This window comes from Populus euphratica, unplaced genomic scaffold, assembly GCF_000495115.2.
Source record: "Populus euphratica unplaced genomic scaffold, PopEup_1.0 scaffold827.1, whole genome shotgun sequence".
Lineage (NCBI taxonomy): Eukaryota > Viridiplantae > Streptophyta > Magnoliopsida > Malpighiales > Salicaceae > Populus > Populus euphratica.
Window position 1 is genome coordinate 41,905 of NW_011500689.1, and position 21,209 is coordinate 63,113.

General features: G+C 35.0%; 3 protein-coding genes and 1 pseudogene across 4 annotated transcripts in view; 2 read left to right on the forward strand and 2 right to left on the reverse strand.

The window, feature by feature from the left end:
- The window catches only part of LOC105116001 (kinesin-13A-like), a 6,071-nt gene extending 1,189 nt beyond the window's left edge, over positions 1-4,882 (forward strand). The window contains exons 3-12 of one of the 2 annotated variants that reach the window (XM_011013128.1): positions 491-685; positions 940-1,041; positions 1,465-1,542; positions 1,633-1,714; positions 2,233-2,392; positions 2,475-2,777; positions 3,320-3,538; positions 3,632-3,992; positions 4,087-4,152; positions 4,268-4,882. In XM_011013128.1, coding sequence (XP_011011430.1) covers positions 491-685; positions 940-1,041; positions 1,465-1,542; positions 1,633-1,714; positions 2,233-2,392; positions 2,475-2,777; positions 3,320-3,538; positions 3,632-3,992; positions 4,087-4,152; positions 4,268-4,447 — 1,746 coding nt within the window. In that variant the 3' untranslated portion in view covers positions 4,448-4,882. Of the gene's footprint in view, positions 1-490; positions 686-939; positions 1,042-1,464; positions 1,543-1,632; positions 1,715-2,232; positions 2,393-2,474; positions 2,778-3,319; positions 3,993-4,086; positions 4,153-4,267 lie in introns of both variants that reach the window. The other variant, XM_011013127.1, reaches the window with a different exon arrangement.
- Positions 4,883-5,431: 549 nt separating this feature from the next.
- Positions 5,432-8,161, forward strand: LOC105116002 (putative Peroxidase 48; annotated as a pseudogene).
- A 176-nt stretch (positions 8,162-8,337) lies between these two features.
- LOC105116003 (uncharacterized) lies at positions 8,338-9,717 on the reverse strand. Its single transcript, XM_011013129.1, has one exon. The coding sequence runs from the start codon at positions 9,216-9,218 to the stop codon at positions 8,610-8,612; it is 609 nt and encodes a 202-aa protein (XP_011011431.1). The 5' UTR covers positions 9,219-9,717; the 3' UTR covers positions 8,338-8,609.
- Positions 9,718-11,632: 1,915 nt separating this feature from the next.
- Positions 11,633-17,812, reverse strand: LOC105116004 (RAD3-like DNA-binding helicase protein). The gene is made up of 10 exons (XM_011013130.1): positions 17,560-17,812; positions 16,618-17,262; positions 16,450-16,538; positions 15,171-15,524; positions 14,664-14,966; positions 14,301-14,546; positions 13,990-14,211; positions 13,207-13,645; positions 13,030-13,158; positions 11,633-12,546 (listed from the first exon to the last, which is right to left on the reverse strand). The coding sequence occupies exons 1-10, from the start codon at positions 17,669-17,671 to the stop codon at positions 12,332-12,334; spliced, it is 2,754 nt and encodes a 917-aa protein (XP_011011432.1). The 5' UTR covers positions 17,672-17,812; the 3' UTR covers positions 11,633-12,331.
- Between the last annotated feature and the right edge of the window lie 3,397 nt (positions 17,813-21,209).

Here is a 21,209-nt window from a genome sequence, read left to right on the forward strand (position 1 = left end):
AATTGCATCTATCTTCCGATCAATTAAACTTCTACTTTTTCCATTTTTTTTATGTGTTCTTTTTTACCAATATGGAATGAATTTCAGCTTGAATATTTGCACTACTATCGAACTCTTCTGTTTCAAGAATCGATGCTCTAGCTACTTTCAGATTTACTAGTGCTTCTAAAAGATATTCTGAAAACACTTGCATTACATGGATTTTGTGATTTTCCAAAAATTGAATATACAATTAAAGAATGAAAAGGTGAATCTTCTTTGTTTTGTTGACATGCGCACAAACTTTTGAAAAGAAGTTGAAGGTAGTATACATGTCGTTGCATCAAGAAACAATGATAATATAGTGCCGGCTCTTTAGCTCTCCATCACATGCTCACACAATACGCTTTGCTCCTTAGTCTTGAATAAATGATTTGGGATTTCACAATGCAGTTTGGTGCTATGACTTTGCGTCCATTTTTATGCTAAGCTTTCTGTATTTCATGGTTAGTTGCAAGTTCCAGGCTTGTATGATGGTTCTTCTCTTTTTCATCCTGTTCGAGGAAGAAGCTTTGATGATTCTTACCCTTACATTTCAAACAATAAACAAACTGGCAGAGCTCCTGGCTTGCCTGATAACAACCTCCTGAAAAGCTTTGTTGCAGACAAAGAGAAGACAAGTTCTGTTGCAAAGATCAAAGTAGTGGTATGTTTCTTTTTTTGTTGTTTCGTTTAACCTGTATTTGTTGACATCTCCCTGTTGTCTTAAATACAGAGCTTTCCAGGTTAGCCATTGTTGGCAGCTTTGTGAACCTTGATAATTCTCTCCGCATTTCATTTATAGAGGAACTTGATTTACTGGCAATGTTAATGATGTTTCTTCTTAATGCAGCATCTGACTTGCTTGTAAGAATGTCTTTAAACATTAATTGTTATGAAAAGTGATGTTTTCAAATGCAGGTGCGCAAGAGACCATTGAATAAAAAGGAACTGGCAAAAAATGAAGAAGATATTATAGACACGCACTCCAATTCTCTGACAGTTCACGAGACTAAACTTAAGGTAACTGTTATAACACTTTTGAAGAGGTCAGAGAAATAATTAGGTCAAATCAATGACAGCTGATCAAGGATCTTTGTCTCCCAGTTGGTCCTTGACAATATCAAATGAATTAACACAGGATGAAGTTCATCAAACAAAATAGATGGGCCAGATTCATCAATGAAGACATTTAGGAGTAGATATTAGATACATAAAACAACTAGAAAAGAGGTTCAAATGCAATCTTAATGGCCACAGTTCTCCCTAATGATTATTTTAGCCTTATCTGTAAGAACCTTGATTTGTCCATTTTTTGCTCAATTTGATGCTTTGCTCTCCCCTGTTGTTTATTGATATTTCAATTAATAATTCTTCTAAAGACTTGTAGAGTTTTTTCCTATGATAAGTGACTTGGTAGTAATTCTGGATATCAATATTCAACAGGTTGACCTAACAGAATACATTGAGAAGCATGAATTTGTCTTTGATGCAGTGCTCAATGAGGAGGTCTCGAATGATGAAGTGAGGAAAATTCTCTTCATAATGAACTAATGAATTTCATAATAATGCTAGTGCTCTCATAGCTTATGCGGGATTTACTAATCTCTTTAGGTTTATCATGAGACAGTGGAGCCCATAGTTCCAATAATTTTTCAACGGACCAAAGCAACTTGCTTTGCATATGGGCAAACAGGTGAATTGCTGTCTCTGAAATATAAGATGGATGCTTTTACATGCTTGCTTTCGGACACTTTTTTTTTTGTTGTTGTTGAACCTAGCAAATTCTAATATAATAATTCTTTGTTATTGTGTTCCTTTTCTACATTTTTATAACTTTTCTTGGCAAGTTTATTCCATAATCCTGTGACTTTGTACTGAGGATTAATGTTTTTTGTATTTGCTCTTGAATTACCTACTTTGATATGTTTTGTGCCTTCTCTTTATCACGATGGTTGATGACTTGATGGATAAACAATTTGGACTTTATCATTATGTATTTTCTTTTGTTGCTTTATGTATTTTTCATTTTGTATGACCTGCTCACATCACAGTGATTTGCTCAAAAATTATTAAAATCAAAATTCACAAATTTTGTTTGCACCTGCTAGTTTATAACGTCTTCCACCCATGTTGGTGAGGACCCCATATCATTTAACACAACTAGATTGTTGCTGTAAAACCAGCTTGCTTAATTTTTTCCCCTTCATTCAGGGAGCGGAAAAACCTATACCATGAAGCCTTTGCCCCTTAAAGCATCTCGAGATATCTTGAGGTTGATGCATCATACTTACAGGAACCAAGGGTTTCAGCTATTTGTGAGCTTCTTTGAAATTTACGGAGGAAAACTATATGATCTTCTAAGTGACCGGAAGTTAGTTGACCTGCCCTTTACTTTTCTTTTACATACTTTCACTTTCTGAATTTGCTTAAATTTGAGACGTCTCTTTGTGCAGAAAACTTTGCATGAGAGAGGATGGTAAGCAGCAGGTTTGTATTGTGGGTTTGCAAGAGTACAAAGTATCAGATGTAGAGATCATTAAGGACCTTATTGAGAAGGGAAGTGCTACAAGAAGTACTGGCACAACTGGTGCAAATGAAGAATCCTCCCGTTCACATGCCATACTACAGCTTGCTATCAAGAGATCAGTTGATGGCAATGAGTCAAAGCCTCCACGCCCCGTTGGCAAGCTCTCCTTCATAGATCTTGCAGGAAGTGAGCGTGGTGCAGATACCACAGATAATGATAAACAAACAAGGTATGTCCACTCTCTTATCTTTGTGGTATTTTTTTTGCCACTGTTGACCAGACAAGTTGGGCAATTTAAGGTTTCTGTTTCATAATATGATAGTGAGGAACACTCAGGAATATAATGCATATGGAGCTCAGTGTACCAGTCAGAAATAGTGTTTGGCATGAGATATTTTTCCATATGCAGCCTTGCATTATCTTAGGGAAGTAGAAGTTGATATTTTCACTGATCATACTGGATTGAACAACTGGCCAATAAAAAAGGGATTGTTTAATCAATTGCCTGATAATAAAATTATCCTTAGGGAATAATATAGTTACAAGGCAATAAGAAATGTAGATATTTCAGTGTTTTCTATTGTGTTTTATTTATGTAATCTGTCCCTTTCACCACTTCATGACTTGTAAAGTTGAATTCTATTTCATAGTGTTTTCATCTCTAGTGTTCAGTTCATGGTTTACTGACCTTTCTTTATATGCTTTACTGACCTTTCTCTAATTTGGGTGGGTGGGTTTGTTTAATTTGGTTGTTTCATATATATGATGCAGGATGGAAGGTGCAGAGATTAATAAGAGTTTACTTGCATTAAAGGAGTGCATAAGGGCACTTGACAATGACAAGAGTCATATTCCTTTCAGAGGCAGTAAATTAACTGAGGTTCTAAGGGATTCTTTTGTTGGCAATTCACGCACTGTTATGATATCATGCATTTCACCAAGCTCAGGATCATGTGAGCACACTCTTAACACCTTGAGATACGCTGACAGGTACATGAAAATGATTTCAGTTGCGAAATGTTTATCGTACGATTTAATCTGTTGTGAATCTTTCATACTGAATTTGCTAAGTTTTCACTCCAGGGTGAAGAGCCTTTCAAAAGGGAACGCTTCTAAGAAGGATGTATTAACCTCAACTTTAAACCTAAAGGAATCAACTACTGTTCCCTTGTCCTCAGTTTTACCTGTTGCATCCACATTTGAGGACGATGCAAATGATGCATGGCCAGAACAAGATGAAAGAGATGATTTTGATGCATCAGAAGAAGATTCTTATGAACAGGAGAAACCAATATGGAAGGAGAATGGGAAGCTAGAGCCATACAATCTTTCCATATCAGAGGATAAAATACAGAAACCCAATGCCCAGACAAAATGGAGGGATATGCCGAAATCTAATCTCAAGAACTCCCATTCAGATAATGATTTGAATGTGTTGCTACAGGTGATTTAGAAAAGAATAATTACTTAATGCATAAATTCTTTGAATGTGCTGAAACTGAAATTTGCTAACATTATTTTCTGTTGCATGCTCTCAGGAAGAGGAGGATCTTGTAAATGCTCATAGAAAACAAGTGGAAGAGACTATGAACATCGTGAGAGAGGTCTGTGGTCTGGCCAGTGCATTCTTCATTCATTTATTAGTATTGGTTTTGAAGGGAAAAAAAATGTCCGAGGGCTTGCTACATGTGAATATAAATGCTATTTTCAATCTTGCAGGAGATGAACCTGTTGGTTGAAGCAGACCAACCAGGAAATCAGCTCGATGGTTACGTTGCTAGACTGAATGCCATTCTTTCTCAGAAGGCTGCAGGTATACTGCTGTTACAGAATCGTCTGGCACACTTCCAGAAGCATTTGAAGGAGCATAATGTTTTAGTAACTTCTTCTGGAAACTAGATTCATGTGGAAGTGCATGCAGTTATTACTAATGGATGCTTCTTTTATTAGCTATTGCAATATTACTGGCCTGGTTTTGGATTTGGTTACGCAGTGCTCGAAATCTGGCACCTCATGCAGCAGTTTGTTGGATGATTCACTGGCCATTATGCTCTATGTGGTTTTAGGGGTTGGAGATTGAGAGATCAAAAGGATACCGTTGATCCTTCACATGATACTGTTTACAATTTTTCGTTCTCATTTTCTCCAACAAGTTATAAGTAAGCTATAGGGTTTGCATGCCCATATGGCATGCTTTTGTAAAGCTATGGAGCAATGTAATTAGATTCATTAATTAAATTAAATACTTCCTGCCTTCTATTCATTAATGTAAAATTGCTTCTCACTCTTGTTTGCTGCTATACCAAGTTATGTTTTGAGTGTTTTGGAATTACAGGTTCCCAAAGAGACGTGGTGTAATATAAAGTGCTGGATATCTGCATAACAAGTCTCAAGTCAAATTCAAATTAAAACATGTATTTTTTATAAAAATTTAGAATAATCAGAATTTTACTTGTTTATTTAAATTTATAAAATATATTTTTTAAATATAAGATTTCTTTGAATTCAAAAAAAATAAAAGTTTTGGAATTATAATAACTTTTATTTTTTTTGGATATGTTTTCCTTGATAAAACATTAAATTAATGTTTTTTTAAGTATTTGTTTTTATAATTTTAATGTCCTGATGAAAAAAAAAAAAAGCAATCTAAACCTTAATATAAAAGTCCTAACCAATCCAAGGGCGTTCTTTGCCCATTGCAAATTCTTACTCAAACAGTCTTAACTAACTCTCAGGCAAAAAAGGTAATTATAGTCGTATCAGACTCCCTTTCCCGCCACTTCCCATCCTTTTCTGTTAAAAGAATTGGGCAACCCTTTCTTCTCTTCTGCTGTCAAAAACGAAGAAACACCACAGAGAAGAGAGGTAAGAAAGAGAGAGAGACTGAAGGAAAGAGCTAGAGAAGATGTTGACATCGATCTTTAAACTAGGAAACATGAGGAAACTGAGCTTTCTTGTATTCATTCTTTGCATTTTGATCTCTGTCAAGAACCAAAATGCAGAGATCAAGAAGAGCTCGTCATCATCAAAAACTGCAGTGAAATGAACATATTCATCTTGGGATTCCTTTCCTTCCGTATTCTTGTCACCTTTGACATTTATGGAAGACGATGAAGAAGTGTCATGGCATTCAAACTGGTCTCTTGAGTATGACTTCTATCGTGATTCGTGCTCACAGGCAGAAAAAATCATTCACAAGGTGGTTCATGAGCTTTACAAAGTCGACTCCAGTGTAGCTCCTGCTCTTCTAAGGCTCGGGTTTCATGATTGTTTTATTGAGGTAGATGATCTGGATCTTTCTTTTTGTTGATTCCTAGGGGTTCAGTCACTGCTTATTTATTCATCATTTAGTATGACGAAGGTTTTAATTTTTCAGCTTTGGTTGGCAATTCTTTCATGGTATCGTTTGCTTACAAATCTTGATCGAAGACTACTTAGATGTTAAGTTCTTTCTTGTGGATTTTTGTTTTGGAAGCTTTCAGATTTGAAGTGATTCTGAATAAGTAAAATTTCGTCTATGTTTCAATGATCTTCGTTTTTATTACAAGTAGACCTGAGTTCTTTTGTGAATCTTTTCAGGGGTGTGATGCATCGATTTTGTTGGATGCTGCTACAGGCATTGATTCCGAGAAAAACTCTCCTCCCAATAAAAACTTGAAGGGATTTGATATATTTGACAAAATCAAATCAGAGATTGAAATGGTGTGCCCAGGAGTTGTTTCTTGTGCTGATATCGTTGCTTTGGCAGCCAGAAAGGTGTTGTTCAGGTATAAACATCATTCTGTTTCCTATTTCTCCTTCACTGCTTTCATAATCTTATTATTGAATTTTTGAATTTCAGGCTGATGGTCCATTCTGTCCACTGTATACTGGCAGGAGGGATGCTATCCATGCTTTCCGAGATGTGGCAATGTCTGAGCTTCCATCACCCAGTGCTGATCTATCCGAAAGCATCTTTCGCATCTAGGGGTTTTGATGAAAGAGAAACTGTCATTCTCCTGGGTACCAATCTTTCCTTACCATATGTAGGAACACAGAAATCTTTTTATATATCTCTGTTCCTATATTGCTCTTACCAGCATCTATGCTTTCCTCTTCTCTCCTGCTATCATCTGATGTTTTTCTTATTTCTATGTTTTAATTTTAACATCTGTGAATAAAATGACATTAGTTCAACTGATGCTTCTGCAAAAGCAGGGCTCAGTTGAGGTGATTTTTCATGCTCTAGTAGAAAACTGGAAGAAAGGCTAGGGCTAAACATTTCAGAAGTATAACTGTGCTGTTCCATCAATCTTCCCTGTTTATTGGAATGCTTTTTTGAAATTAATACATGCAAAATCAAAGCCTCCCTCTAAGAACTGGTAGTGGTTTGTGTTTCGATGAATAGCTTTCTACCTAACATGCTTCACTTTCCTGCTGGTGGTGCCGGTAATTTATCATCTCCAACTTCTGCTCCGTGAATAGTTTGGTTATTTCTCTCTCACGCATTCTTGCTGCAAAAATACAACAGCTTAAGATTTGAATGCTTCTAACTGCAACCTTGCCCTGCTTGCAGGTGGTCACAGCATAGGAGTAATCCACTGCAAATTCTTCCAGAACCGTCTCTACAACTTCGGTAGGACTAATAAGCCCGATCCTTCTCTGGATACAGGGTTTCTTAACCTCCAGAGATCTAGATGCAATGACAGTAACTCATCGATGGCAGCATCGCCTTCCTTTAAAGCCACACCACGAGCACCGTCGACTTCCTGTGATGGCACCAACTCACCAGCACGAGCACCGTCGACTTCCTGTGATGGCACTAAGTCACCAGCACCAGCACCAGCACCAGCACCAGCACCAGCACCAGCACCAGCACCGTCGACTTCCTTTGATGGCACCAAGTCACCAGCACGAGCACCGTCGACTTCTTTTGATGGCACCATGTCACCATCAACAGCACCTTCGCTTTCCTGTAGTGGATCACTATCTTCATCGTCCAGGGCAGAAGAAATGAGGGGCTCCCCATCATCATTGTCAGCACCATCACCTTCCTTGAAAGGTTCAATTTCTTCCCCACCGTCATCATCAACACCTTCATCAGCTTCCTTCGAAGATTCACTGCTTTCCTCACTGGAGGAGCCAGAAATGAATATGGCCTATGAGGGCCCAGGAGTAGATTTTGGCACGTTGTACTACCGCAGTCTTTTGCAAGGTAAAGGAATCCTTTAATCCGACCAGCAGCTAATGGCTGGTATAGATACTGGTATTTGGGTACGAGCATATGCTTCAGACATCTCCTTGTTCCCCCGAGACTTTGCCCTAGCAATGATGAAGCTCTCGAATCTCAAGAGTCTTGACAGGATCAAAAGGCCAGGTCCGGCTCCATTGTTCAAAGGTGGCATGAGAGAATAGTAGGAAGTGAAGGAGACTGTACAAGTTGTCCTACTTTATGCTGTTTTTTCTTTGGCTTTAGCGCTCTTTTTAATTCGGCCTCTGAAGTAGCTTCAAATGTTCAAAAAAAACCTGGATAGATTTGTGCTGTTACCTTTTAAATTCAGTACCCAAATCATGAGCAACCTGCTGTTCTTTACTTGTTGAACAAATGCTGCCAGTGGAAGTGATGCTTTTCTAGGTAACTGATGGTTTAATACATTAATAGACTCAAAAGACCTTCAATTTCAGCCATTATAGCCACATGGTGTGTGATATCCTATTTGATTAAACCTGATAAGCCTTTTACGTGGAGATAAAAGTGAAGGTGTCTGTCAGGACCATAAAAAAACACTTATGATGCTTGAAGAAGAATATGTTAAAAACATTCATGGCTAGATATTTAAATTAACAATGCACAGCCCGTAAGTATCTGAAGCATGTTTGGTGTCCTTGAGTAAAAAGACAGGCTTAAGCATGGCAATCCAGGTAAACAACATTCTACAGAGATGAATATCAAAAATCATTGTGTAAATTAGACACACTCAGACGAATACAGAACAGGAAAATTAATATGGAAAATAATCCATATGCAAAAGAAACAACACACGAACATTAGAATCTATAACCTAATTGATCCGAGTCTTCGCTATGAACTGTTGGTGCTGGCAGAGGCCTTCGGAACAGAAAATTCAGTATACATGTTGGTGAAAAACTTGTCGACAATGTCAAGGTACACAGGGCTTTTGAGACGAGAATAGTAGTGGAGTGCCTCTTCTACATCCAAAACATGTTCTACATCACTCACGTCCATCATTTCCAATTCCTTCATCTTCTGTGCTAATACACAACCGCTTTCATTCATGTTCTTTGAGCTTTTTTCTTCCGCCTTTTGTACTTCGGAAATCTTCTTACTCTTCTCTTCCTTTCCTCCTTCATTCTTCCTCGACGGACTGTTTACAAGCTTCATCTCACTTTCATCACTCACATCTTCATCTCTCACAGGCTCTTTTGACCCCATGAAACTATTGCTCTCTCCCTTCATTGCCTTTTCCAGATCACACTCCCAATCCTTGCAAAAATCAGCATAGTACTGATCTATCCGGTAATTCTTCACATTGCTGCTGCCGCGTGAGAAGGGCTTGAAAGAAGTAGGCTTGGTCAGCCTTTGGTAGCCACCAAAGAAGATGGACTTAAGGTTTTGGAGAGCATTGTGAAAGAATTTCGTGGTCTTATGAATGGATTCTCTTAGCTGCATTTGTTGTTTTAGTATTGTATTGTAGAGAGAAAAGACTCGTTTAGCTCTTAGTGGCTCTGACTGAAAGAACAGACACAGCTCTATTCTACTTGGCTTCTTTTCTTCTCTGAATGTCGTTTCACATGTACAGATAGGAGAGATAAAGACAGCTGAAGGTTCTCAAGGTTACCAAGAGATAAAAGCTATGGGGTTAAAGGCAAGGTTTCACTCAGTGCTCTTTTCTTTTTATCCTCATCCTTCCATCTGTCTCTTCAAGAAGGGAGACACTGAACCATTGGATCTTAAGATGATAGATCAGAAGGCCATTTTGAAGCATTAGGGCTTACTAATCAGTAGTAAATAGTTGGTGTGAACAGAAATCCAAATTATGCCTTTACCATAAACAAAAAGATGTCTGTGCTCAGCAAAAGCTGTTTAATAAATAAAGAGCAAGAGAATAGAAGACTAAGGAATCCTTCACAGAGATCATGAATGCTTTATATAATTTGACTCTTTGTAGTCTAAAGTGCAGCTGTATTGATTAAGATGCAAAGCTAAAGGTAGTGGGTTGGTGTAAAAGGTTTATTCCTATAATCCATGCATTCAAGTACCAAATAATAGCAGCTAGCCCTTTTTTGTTTTTTGAATTTTGGACTCCTTCCTGCTCACTCCTTCAGAAAGCCTGCGGTGCGCCTTTGAAAAGGGATATCTTATCCTCTGGCCACAAACTCTTACCATGCCTCAGATCAGAAATCAGCCTCGACATTATTTGAAATTTGAGATTGTTTGAATTTCAATTTGGATAAGGATTTATAGCTTATGCTGGTGTTGTATTGGTTACCATTTTGAGGCCGCATTTTAGATGTGGAAATATATGAAATAACCTTTTTTTGACATAGGAAGAGATGATATTCTCGTGAGGCCATTAACCCCCATGCTATGGAACCATCTCTCATTGCATTTATATGCAAGAGATGCGTGGACCCGAACGTGTTATGACATTGGTGCCTGAGGGCCAGCACCCAGTTAATATCAAGACAAGGTGCATTTGCATTTTTGTGGCAGAGTCGTCATTTTCTCACAGCTGCCAAATTTCAAATCATACTTACCAAACCAGACCTGAATTAATCCGAACAAAAAATTAAATTATAAATTACAGCACTCAACCCAAGTCAATTTAAAAAAATTTAAAAAAATATTTGAAATTTTAATATTTTATATAAAAAATTAAAAGATAATTCATGTGAACATAAACTATATATGTTATAAATAATAAAGTTTAAAAAATATTTTAAATTTTTTTTATTCCACATAAAAAAATATAATTTTTTTTTTTGTAAACATATACTATATATACTAAAAGGTTTCAAATTCTACATTAAAAAAATAATTTTTTTCTTGTAAACATAAATTATATATACTAAAGAGTTTTAAATTCTTCAAATCTTACATTGAAAAATATTATGTTATCTTTTTAAGTTGAAGTATTTAAACCAAATTTTTTTTTATTATACATTAAAAAACCATAACTTTTTTTCTTGTGAACATAATTTTTATACATACACACACACAGGTTTTAAATTCCATTTTAAAAAATAATTTTTTTCTTAAAAATAGAGTATATATATTAAAAATTTTCAAATTCCACATTGAAAAATAAAATATTATTCTAGTAGTATTTATATAGTAAACTTTGAATAGGGTTAATAACCAACTAAAAAAATATGAAAAAAATTAGTCTAGAATAAGAAATACATAAAAAAAAAGATTTCGTTACGGTTCACCTAAGTTACAAGTCGATTAGATTTAATCGAGTTTTTGTACTGATCAATCTTTTATGTTATTCAGATTGGTCCGATCACTGAATCAATTGGCCAGTCCAGGTTTAATAGCTGAGTTCAAATCCTGCCACCGACCTACCATGAACAGCTTGAGCCTTTGTTAATTGCTCTTGTGCATGAAATTGGTAATTAGATCAAAATTTCTTGTGGGATGTAAATTTTGTTAGACAAGCCTTGAAGGAATGAAAGTTTGAGCCTTGTTCTGAAACAACATTGTTTAGCCTCCCCACGTTAGAAAAGCAGAAGTCCTCATTCAGCAACTTCTAAAATGGTTGGCTCAACCCTCATTCATAAATCTGAAGCTGATGTATGATGAGTCAAAGCAACCCTGTACAGTTCAGGCTATAATTTAGCTCATTTACCACTCTGTAATGGTTCAGTTAAACTGCATTTACCTAAGTGTCCAAGCAAATCGATGCTGAAGAGTAAAGCACAATGACAACCCGACTCCAAACCTGCAGTGTTTGATCGATGGTCGTCCTGCAGCCTCCTTGAGATTTTGAAGAAGCCCATGAAACGCAGTTGAATAAATTACAGAAGTTAAAAAGTTCCTTTGTTCATTAACTCACACAATTACATCACGTACAGCATACCGTCACAAAAGCAAGCCTTTTCATTCACTCATAAATAACTGTCATAAAAACAAGAAGCTTGGGAACAAAGAGACTCATATTTCAATCACAGGGCAGGACACAAGTCAAGAGCGCTGCCTTCCTGCGATGATTTGGAAGGCAAAATGAGGCATACGAAACCAATGGTTCTGATCCAAATTGAAATCAGCAGCTGATCTATCCTAAGTGCCCGAAAAAGAATTTGTAACTTCTTTAGATAACTCCATATGTTTTCATGATATTCACATAACCGTATAAAATTATAGAACTAGAAGTCCACTCTACATAACACAAGAAAGACATGTCCCTTGACAGAACCCAAACTTGTGGGCATTAGTTCATTCTTCAGAATCTTATGGTTTAATCATGGATCCAAGTCACTGACACCTGACCACGATTGTCATTATCATGCCAGCGTTATCTCCAGTTTATTGTGCTGCGCCTAATCAGCTTCAAATGGTATTCAATAAAGGTGAATACAATACTTCTCTAATTATCCTCGTACAATATCCTTCTTTGAAAAACTTTTCTTGGCCGGGGATTCATTATGCAAAACTGACCCTAGATCAGCACCTGTTTCATACTCAACTCTCCCAGGATCTTGCTTTGGCAACACCAACCTTGAAAAATTTCCTTTCTACTATTGCTTCTTCAATGCTGGTAGATCTTTCTCCAGCACATTCTATTGGCACTCTCTCTTCTTATTGTATTTGAAGAAGTGATGCAGTAGCCTATGAACTTCACCATAATTGTTGGTTGCAGAAACAAGTCGATCTTTTATCCACAGAGGAAGCTTGTTTGTTGGATGAGAGAAGCTTCTTTTCGAGGAGTCAGATGCATATCGCATGTCAACCAACAATATTGCTGCGTAGTCATTTATGTGCCGTATTGCTCTTCCTAAAGTAGGCAAGTCATGGAAAAAGAAAAAACAAATGTCAGAACAGGCAAAAGACATCTTCCAAATAAATATATAAAGCCAATTTTATGCATGGCATACTGAGCAGGGGAAACAAAGGTGTTTTAGTTTACTGAGAAGTACTTTGTGACGTCCATCAGTGTTTTAGTGAGTTCATAATTTAACCGTTAAAATCGGCCAGAATCTGAACTAAATTAATGGTCCTAGAGATTTCTGTTCTCTTGCTTAGAAAACAGAACAACGGTTACAAAACCTAGATGCAAATGCATGACACTGATTTTAGATAATTATCTAAACTGCAGATTTAGGGGAAAGTTAGCCCAGGTTAAAACCTGGAGCATATGCGCAATATGGGATGATTTATCTGATAAACCATGCTCTTAATATCCAACTTTATATATCTGGTTGTTCAAAAAAAAAGAAAAAAACTTTATATATCTGCAGATAACAATGCTAGCACTCACCAATTGATTGATTTACAGCTTTCATGCAGAGATTTTCATAATATTCTTTTCCTCTGCGCCTGCAACTTCTTAGGATACTGAAAGCTGTCTGAACATCCCCAGTGTAATAGTGCTCACCAACAGAAATTTTACTACTACTACTACTACTACTACTACTACTACTACTACTAGTATTACCAGGACGCTTACCACAGCTTGGCTCTCCCAAACTTTCAATATACTTCACCCTCTCCATCAACTCCACGTCAGATGGACTTGGGTAGGGCAGCCCAACCATTACTATGCATCGGCCCATCCCATCACTGAAGTTTATGCCTTCTGATATCTTTCCACCAACTACAGCTAGGAGTACTGCACCATTATGATGTACTCCATCTTTTGTGCCACTAGACAATCCATCGATTTTTTCCTTGTATTCCTTGAGGATGAGTTCCACATCAGAGTTACTTCTCGGCTCTCTGAATATATGCTTTTTCCTCATAATCCTTTCAAGAATGCCCAACTTCTTCCATGCATCATAGACCTGTCCTTCATATTCAAATGAGGAGAAGAACACAACAATCCCTTCGGGAACAAATGCCACCAAATTGCAAAGCAAGAGACCTAACTCCTCTATCTGTTCAGAAAAATGTTGTTAGCCACAGTTTCTGCAAAAAGAATTTTGTGAATAAGGAAACAACAGATATATAGAAAACAAGATTTCTACCAAACACAAACCATTCTTCACATTCAAGACTGCAAAACTAGACTGTGTATCTCTAACTTAGGACTAGAATGCAAAGCATGCCACTTCAAATTCAGATGATTGAAGACATGATTAACTACAGTCCCATAAGTCTCCCCACAACCCTCAAAAACATGAGATGAATGCGTCAATTAGAGTGCACATTGCAAGAGAACATCATAGAGCAATTTCTGTCAGAGAAGTACATGTGAGGTTGCAATCTATGCAGTACTCACCATAACCAATGAGCTTCTCGAGCTGTAGCTAAAATCAAAAGATTGACCAGAAGGGCCACGTGAAACTGCAATTGGTAAAATACTCTCAGGAGGGACAATATGACTACATGAAAAGAAATGCAGCTGATTTTGCGGTAACCGTGGGAACAGCCGCTCCCTCGTCTCTTCTATGGGTTGCAGGGTCCCACCTGCCAATATGACAGCATGTGCTTCATCGACAATCTGGATGATGTTTCTTTCCATGAGTGCCCAAGTTTTTTATTGTGATTTTTGAAATCCAAATAAAGCAAAAAAACAAGTTCTTAGCAAACCTCGGAGAAAATCTTTTCCCCTGTGAGCATAACATATTTTAAGAAACCTCCTTGTAGCCCAGAGCATGTTGATCTCATTTTTGAGATTATCATCCGTCCATCACCATCATTATTTGTCAGTGATATCAACATGTCCACTAATGCCCGGAAACTGGAAAGAGTTCTTCCTTCCTCACCACGTTCTCCATTATGATTGAGAGCCAAACCTTCCTGCAAGCAAGCTACCTTTTCACCATACCCACTGACCTGTGAAACCAAATCACAGCAACCTTAAAACAGGAAGGCAAAAGGAGAATAATTAACACTAAGGGTAGAGAGTAAAACTAGTTTGCAAAGATTAAAAAAAGGGTAATCAGCATTTACCTTGTGCACCAAATTGCTTTCCTTTATATACTGTAGCAATTTAACCAAATTAATGTTGTCTATATTAAGAGAAAATAGAAAATCATTAATGGCTATAGAAGTGTCACAGGCAGCTTTCATGTCAGCAGCTATTTCTTCAGCTTGGCAATTATTTCCATTACTCAAATCCTTCTTGTTATCTAGAGTTTGCAGGAAAGCTCGAGTGAGGACCATCAAAGTTTGAATATATCTTCGATTGCCAGGTCCCAAGAGATTGCAAAATCTTGCGAAGTACTTCTCTATGTGGGAGTGCACACTCTCCAACTGAGTAAAGACAGAAACTTTGTTATCAATACCTAATTGAATCCCAATTTTCTTATATCAAAGTCAATTGCTTAAACTTGTTAGTGGAGGTAGGATTCCAACTCAAGTTATCCAGGGAATGGATCTTCTCTATCCACATGGAGGTTATGCAATAAACTACCAATATGTTACATCCAAATTTTTGAGAGATGACAGTTTGTGCACCTGTGATGAAGTAATTTTCGCATCATACATGCTGATGAGGGAGTCAGCTAGATTGTGAGCCTCATCTATTACTATGATACTATTCTTTAAATTGAGGCCAAGCGATTCGCGAGATGATTTTGATAGAAGAGACTGATAGGGGAGAACAACAAGATCAGCTGCCGGGACCATGCTTCGGGAGCCATAATATGGACAAGTTCCAATACTTCTTCCAATGCGAACAAGATCTTCAATATCCAATGCACCATGTTGAGATGTCTCAATCCTAAATTCCTTCTGTAGTTTATGTTTTCTAAGCATCGGACAGCCAGAAGAAGCCTTGGTTCGATGTATTCTTCCCTCAGTGCTGAAATTCTGCACGCAAGCACTGTAATCAGTCAAAAATCAAGAAAAACTCTCTAATCCAAGCGAAGGAGATGTTGTTTACATTGTTCTGAATAGACTGAGGATGGAATAGTTCTAAGAGGTGTTTATGGCTGGATTGGAACCTCTGAACTAATAAGATAAGATTCCATTTCAGAAACAAGCTCAGCAAGAAAAGTCCCCCATACCTTGTCAAGATATTTCTAAGTTTTTGTTCTCAAACTTTCGTACAAAAAACCACACCGTGAAAAGGATCTCTGGTTGGTCAGGTCAAATGCTCCCTATTCTATATACTGAAAAATATGCATTAGAAGCACACCTAAAATAGGATAGCTTCTTATAAACTGAATGCATATAGGATGGCTTCCAAGTCCATGTATACTGAAACATATGCACCAGAAGCACCTGATATAGGATAGCTTATTACAAACTGAATGCATATAACTGCTGTACCAAGAAAATTTGACCTTAAAACATCTACAGTTGCATGTAATTGTTGCAATCTCTAATAGATTTTATTGTCTCACATGGGGGTCATCTGTATATGCATCAGAAACTACCAGTCCCTCATATCATCCACTAAGCACTTTCCATTTGATGATGTTATTGTGACTAAATCTTGTTACTTCAGCTGCACAACCCAGGCCCAATTGTCCCCAAACAAAAATGGATCATTCGATACTTAGGGGACAGGGGGAGTAAGCTCTCATGTTCATTGCCTTTGGAATTTCATTTTCACAAACAGAAAATATTGGCACCATTCAAGTTATCGTACCTTAACTCTATTACCCTCCAACACTACTATCCCAAGTACCAAGAAGTACAAGTACTCTGTTGTCCTTCAGCTATACGACAAGAGCTTCCAACACCAAAATCAATGCACTCATCATGTTCGATTTTATAGATTGACATATACCTTGATTTTGGAGACTTCATTTTTCTTGTTCTTCTGAAGCTCCAAGCACCTTTCATTAACACGCACAGAGCTCCCAAGTTTCAAAACCTCTGAGTGCAAGCCAGAAAAAAAATGAAGTCAGGAACGCACATGCAGTGATTCAATGAAGAAAGTACATAATACATGTACCTTCGTTAATGCAGAAATTCTTCCTGGAGCCCAAACACACAACATTTATTTCATTGGAAAAAAGAGTTTTCCTTAGCTCTTTGATAAACTGTGAGAGTTGTGAATGCGTCCGGCTACAAAAGTAAATCTTGAACGCCTTCTCCTCCTCTTCCTCCTCACCATCAGAGCCATCCTTTGCTCCTTCGTCATCACTTGATGAACTAATAGAAACCCCACCAGCCTTCCTCTTTGATTTCCCACCTCCAAGAGCTCCTTCCTCTTCACTTTCATACTCATCTAACAAAAACTCATCATCACTCAATTCCACTCCATCATTTTTCTTCCGCGAACTCTTATTCTCACCCCTCTTATTACAATCCTCCTCCTCCAAATCACGTGAAAACAGGTTTTTGCAACTTTCCTTGCGATTTCTCCTCCTATCACATCCTCCAAAACCGAATTTCTTGTTGATTTTCTTCTCCTGCGTAAGATTGTCTTTGCTGGGGACAAAGTTTCTGAGCCAGTCAGGTTCATCATCAGAGCCAATATGAGCATCATCTGTTGAATGATGAGGAGATTGAACTTGTACTGTGGACTTGTCTTGTTGCCTCCTATCATACACCCATTGCAAAGCACTGCATATTATACTTAGAGTCTTGCCGGTCCCTATATATTATAATGACAAAAAAAAGATGTCAAATTTATTGCAAAAAGATCAAATTTTAAGTTGGTATTCATCATCTGAGCTTAATACAATCCTGCTCCTAATTAAAACCAAACCCCATTTCTTAGTAAACATTAAGAGATGGTAGCATCTACTAAAGTAGCCCTGATTTGGTCTCTGAGCTTGAATAGTCAACATGAAAATTTATCCACATTATTAGCGAAAACTCACAAACATCTCTTCCGCCACTTCATTTACATATATATAGAGGAAGGAGGGAGAGAGGGAGAAGGACCGACCGGTGGGGCTCTCGAGGATGGAGACGCCGCCTTGATTCAAGGAGTGATAAAGAGCTGTCATGAAATCAATCTGGATGGAGTAAGGCTTGTAAGGAAATCCTCTAAATTCCATCTCTCTCTTCTCTTTCTTAGCAGATTGAACGAAAATGAAAGTGTTGCCTTTAATTGTTTTATGCTCCCTCGGCGCTAGATTTTCCCGCCATTACCAGAGGAACAGTGAAAGGTTTTCTTTGAGGGTCTGTTTGGCTGCTGCTTTGACACTGTTCTGGGATCAGGTTTTTGAGTTTATCTCATTTTATTTATTGTTGTTTGTTTATTCTTCGGTACTGTAAAATAAATTTGGTTATTATTTAAGATAAAATATCTAGAGAAAATAAAAGCATATAAAACACGTTTCTATGTACTTACTAATTTAGAAGTATAAAAATCAACTATAAATTTATACTAAATATAAATTTATTTTATATTTCTTTAATTTATATATTTAGTTATTCTCTCAGGACAAAAAAAAAATACAGATAAAAGTATAAAAAAAAACACATCTACCAATGTAAATGCAAAAATATAGATTTTTTTTAATTTTTAAAGTGAATTTTCTATCCTCATGTAAAGAGAAGGTACAAAGAGAGTTAAATCTTGTTTTTCAAAAATGTTCCTTTAAATATTTCATAAATCCAATCTTTATTTTTAAATTCAGATATAAGTTATTAATTTTAACTAACTTAATTTTTACAATTAGATTGAAAACTAGAAAATATAAAATCCTGAAAAATATAACAAGAGAGAGGAAAGAGAGATTTGTAATATTATTAAAAGAAAATTATTATTATTATTATTATTATTAAAACATTAATATAATAAATAAAATATATGAAATATATATAATATATAAAAAAGAGAATTGGTCATGTTCTGGGGTAAATTTATAATTTAGTGATGAAGAGGTAGGTATTGAGTGATAATAGAAAAAAAAATATACAATGCGGATGAAATATTGGGAGAAAAATATAATTTAATTAGGTATTGTTTGAATTATTGTATAATATTTACTGAATTAGATTGAACAAATAATTGTTTTGCATTGTAATTGTATGTTTTGAAATGGTTTGATTAATTTACTATATTTTATGTTTGGTGGACACTAGATAAAATCTAGTTGACTTGAGGTTTGGATCAATTTGGGTTTAAGAAACAATATAGAATGGATTGACTCGATTTAGTCTTATTAAAAAATTTAGCTCAACTTGTGACTCAATCAACTCATGATAAAACATTGATATTAGATTTTTTACATATATTTTTGTTGAAATAAGGTTGTTTTAATTTTTAATTTTAATTTGACTTAATTTAAATTAATTCCCGTGACTCATGACTTAAGTCTTACTTTCAAGTCAATTTTTAAATTAATTTTTTTAAATTATAATAATTATTATTTTTATTCTTACATCGTTTTGGGTTAACTGGATTGACCATTTCAACCAATAACTTGAGTCTTATCCTATATCAATCCTTTATTATTATTTTAAAACTATAATCATAATTATTTTTATCTTTGTATTAATCCAAATCAATAAAAAACTCATCTTATGACTCGAGTTTGACTTTAAATCAACCTCTAAATAAGGTTTTAAAATCATGATAATAACTATTTTTATATTTATATTGACTTGAGTCAATGATTAACCCGACTCATGACCTATGTTTGACCCTAAATCAATCCTCAAGTTAGATTTAAAAATTATGATAATAACTATTTTTATTATTACATTAACCCAGATCAATGATCAACTAGACTTGTGACTTGAGTTCATTCTTAGATCGTGTTTTAAAATTATAATAATAATAATTTTTTTTGTAATGTTTACCAGATCAATGATCATCTCGACTCGTAATCTAAATACTATTCCAATCAATTTTTAATTAAATTTTAAAATTATAATAATAATTATTTTTATTTATATATTAACCTTATTTAATTAGACAAACCTTTATGTGTTGAATTGAACAAGCTTGCCTTTTTTTGTGCAGGAAAAACATAGTTGTATTATTTTAATGGGAAAAACAACTCTTTACTAAAACAATCTTAAACATGACAGGAAATAATTTTTGTGCAGCCCGAAAATGCACCAAACAACTTCACAAAAATAGTTGGTATATTTAACCCATGTTATTTCCCAGGACATCAAATATTATTTTATATTATCTTTTTATAAATAAATTATATTATTTTAATATGATTACAAATTATTTTGTAACATAATTTTCACGAGCGGAGAAGTTATTATTTAAAGCTAGTTAAGCAAAATTAATATTCATTATACTAAAGTAATAAAACAATAATTTTTTTTTTATTTAGTGTCTCAGATATTGCAAATTTAATGATAATGTGTATTAATAGCAAAAAAAAATTTCTATGTTTTATTTCATTTTATCTCTTATAGTCCTAATAAATTATCAAAATATTTATTTTATATCAATTATATTTCATCTAGTTCTTTTAATACCAACTGTCTTCAATTTTTCTGTCACCACTGCAATAATCAAAACGCTACTACTTAAATAACTTGGATGTCAGGCCCATTCATCGCTTCGTTTGGGCTCAAAACTCATATTGTATTGGACCAGCCCATTTACAGTGCAATAAAATAAAATGCTGGCCTTTTTTTAGAGGTAAAATGTTGCTAATATATGGCACCTTCATGCTATCAATCAATATACAATATGCAATGGTAAAACGAAAACATAGGTGAGATATATAAATTATCTACGTATAAATATATTTAAATCTTAACCAATAATACTTTATAAACAATTAAAAAATTAACACATACACTACAGCCACATATATGCACATAAAACATTTTAGTTTAACACTTCATAGCATATGTTATTTTAAGTTATTCTTCATATCATAAGTTTTAGCCTAAGATACCTATTGAATATTTTTTGGAAAATATAAAAATTAAATAAAATCACCTTTTATAAAATAGAGGAATTCAATTATGTATTATTTGAACTCTTACTACTTTTTTATCAAACTTTTCTTTTAATAAAATAACAAAATCAAGTGATATAATAGGATTCTTTTCTTTTTTAAAAAATTGAGTCTAATTAAGAATTTAAATTAGATATGCATTAAAAAATATATATTATATATTTTTAAAATCTTTTATTACCCTTTTATTTTAGTTTTAGGATAGAAATTTTTCAAACTCAATTTCAATCAACAAAAGAAATTAACAAGCTGTAAAAGAAGAAGATAAAAATGATATAAAAATTTATAAAAAACTTGAATTAGGCATTTTTCATCAATATGAGATATATCACTATTACCATTTAAACACAATAGAAAGAAATATCAATAAATATAATTATAGTTACTATCTATGACAACCTATAAACGAGATTTATTATAACAATAATGTTAAATTACTAAACAAATTATATAGTCCTCGCACCACTGTTTACATACTCATATATATATATATATATATATATAGTTATATAGTCCTCGCACCACTGTTTACATACTCATATATATATATATATATATAGAAAACACTAAATACTACATAGAAAAGATTGTGTCCTCGTGCCACCGTTTACATATTCATATTTTTACTGTGCAATTTCACAAAGAATTTTTTATT

Coding starts and splice junctions, on each gene's coding strand:
- LOC105116003 (XM_011013129.1), bottom strand. CDS start 9,218: ATGCAGCTAAGAGAATCCATTCATAAGACCACGAAATTCTTTCACAAT.
- LOC105116004 (XM_011013130.1), bottom strand. CDS start 17,671: ATGGAATTTAGAGGATTTCCTTACAAGCCTTACTCCATCCAGATTGAT. Junction 16,539..16,617: donor GAATTTCTGCATTAACGAAG/GTACATGTATTA, acceptor GCTTGCACTCAG/AGGTTTTGAAACTTGGGAGC. Junction 14,967..15,170: donor CGAAAATTACTTCATCACAG/GTGCACAAACTG, acceptor GTCTTTACTCAG/TTGGAGAGTGTGCACTCCCA.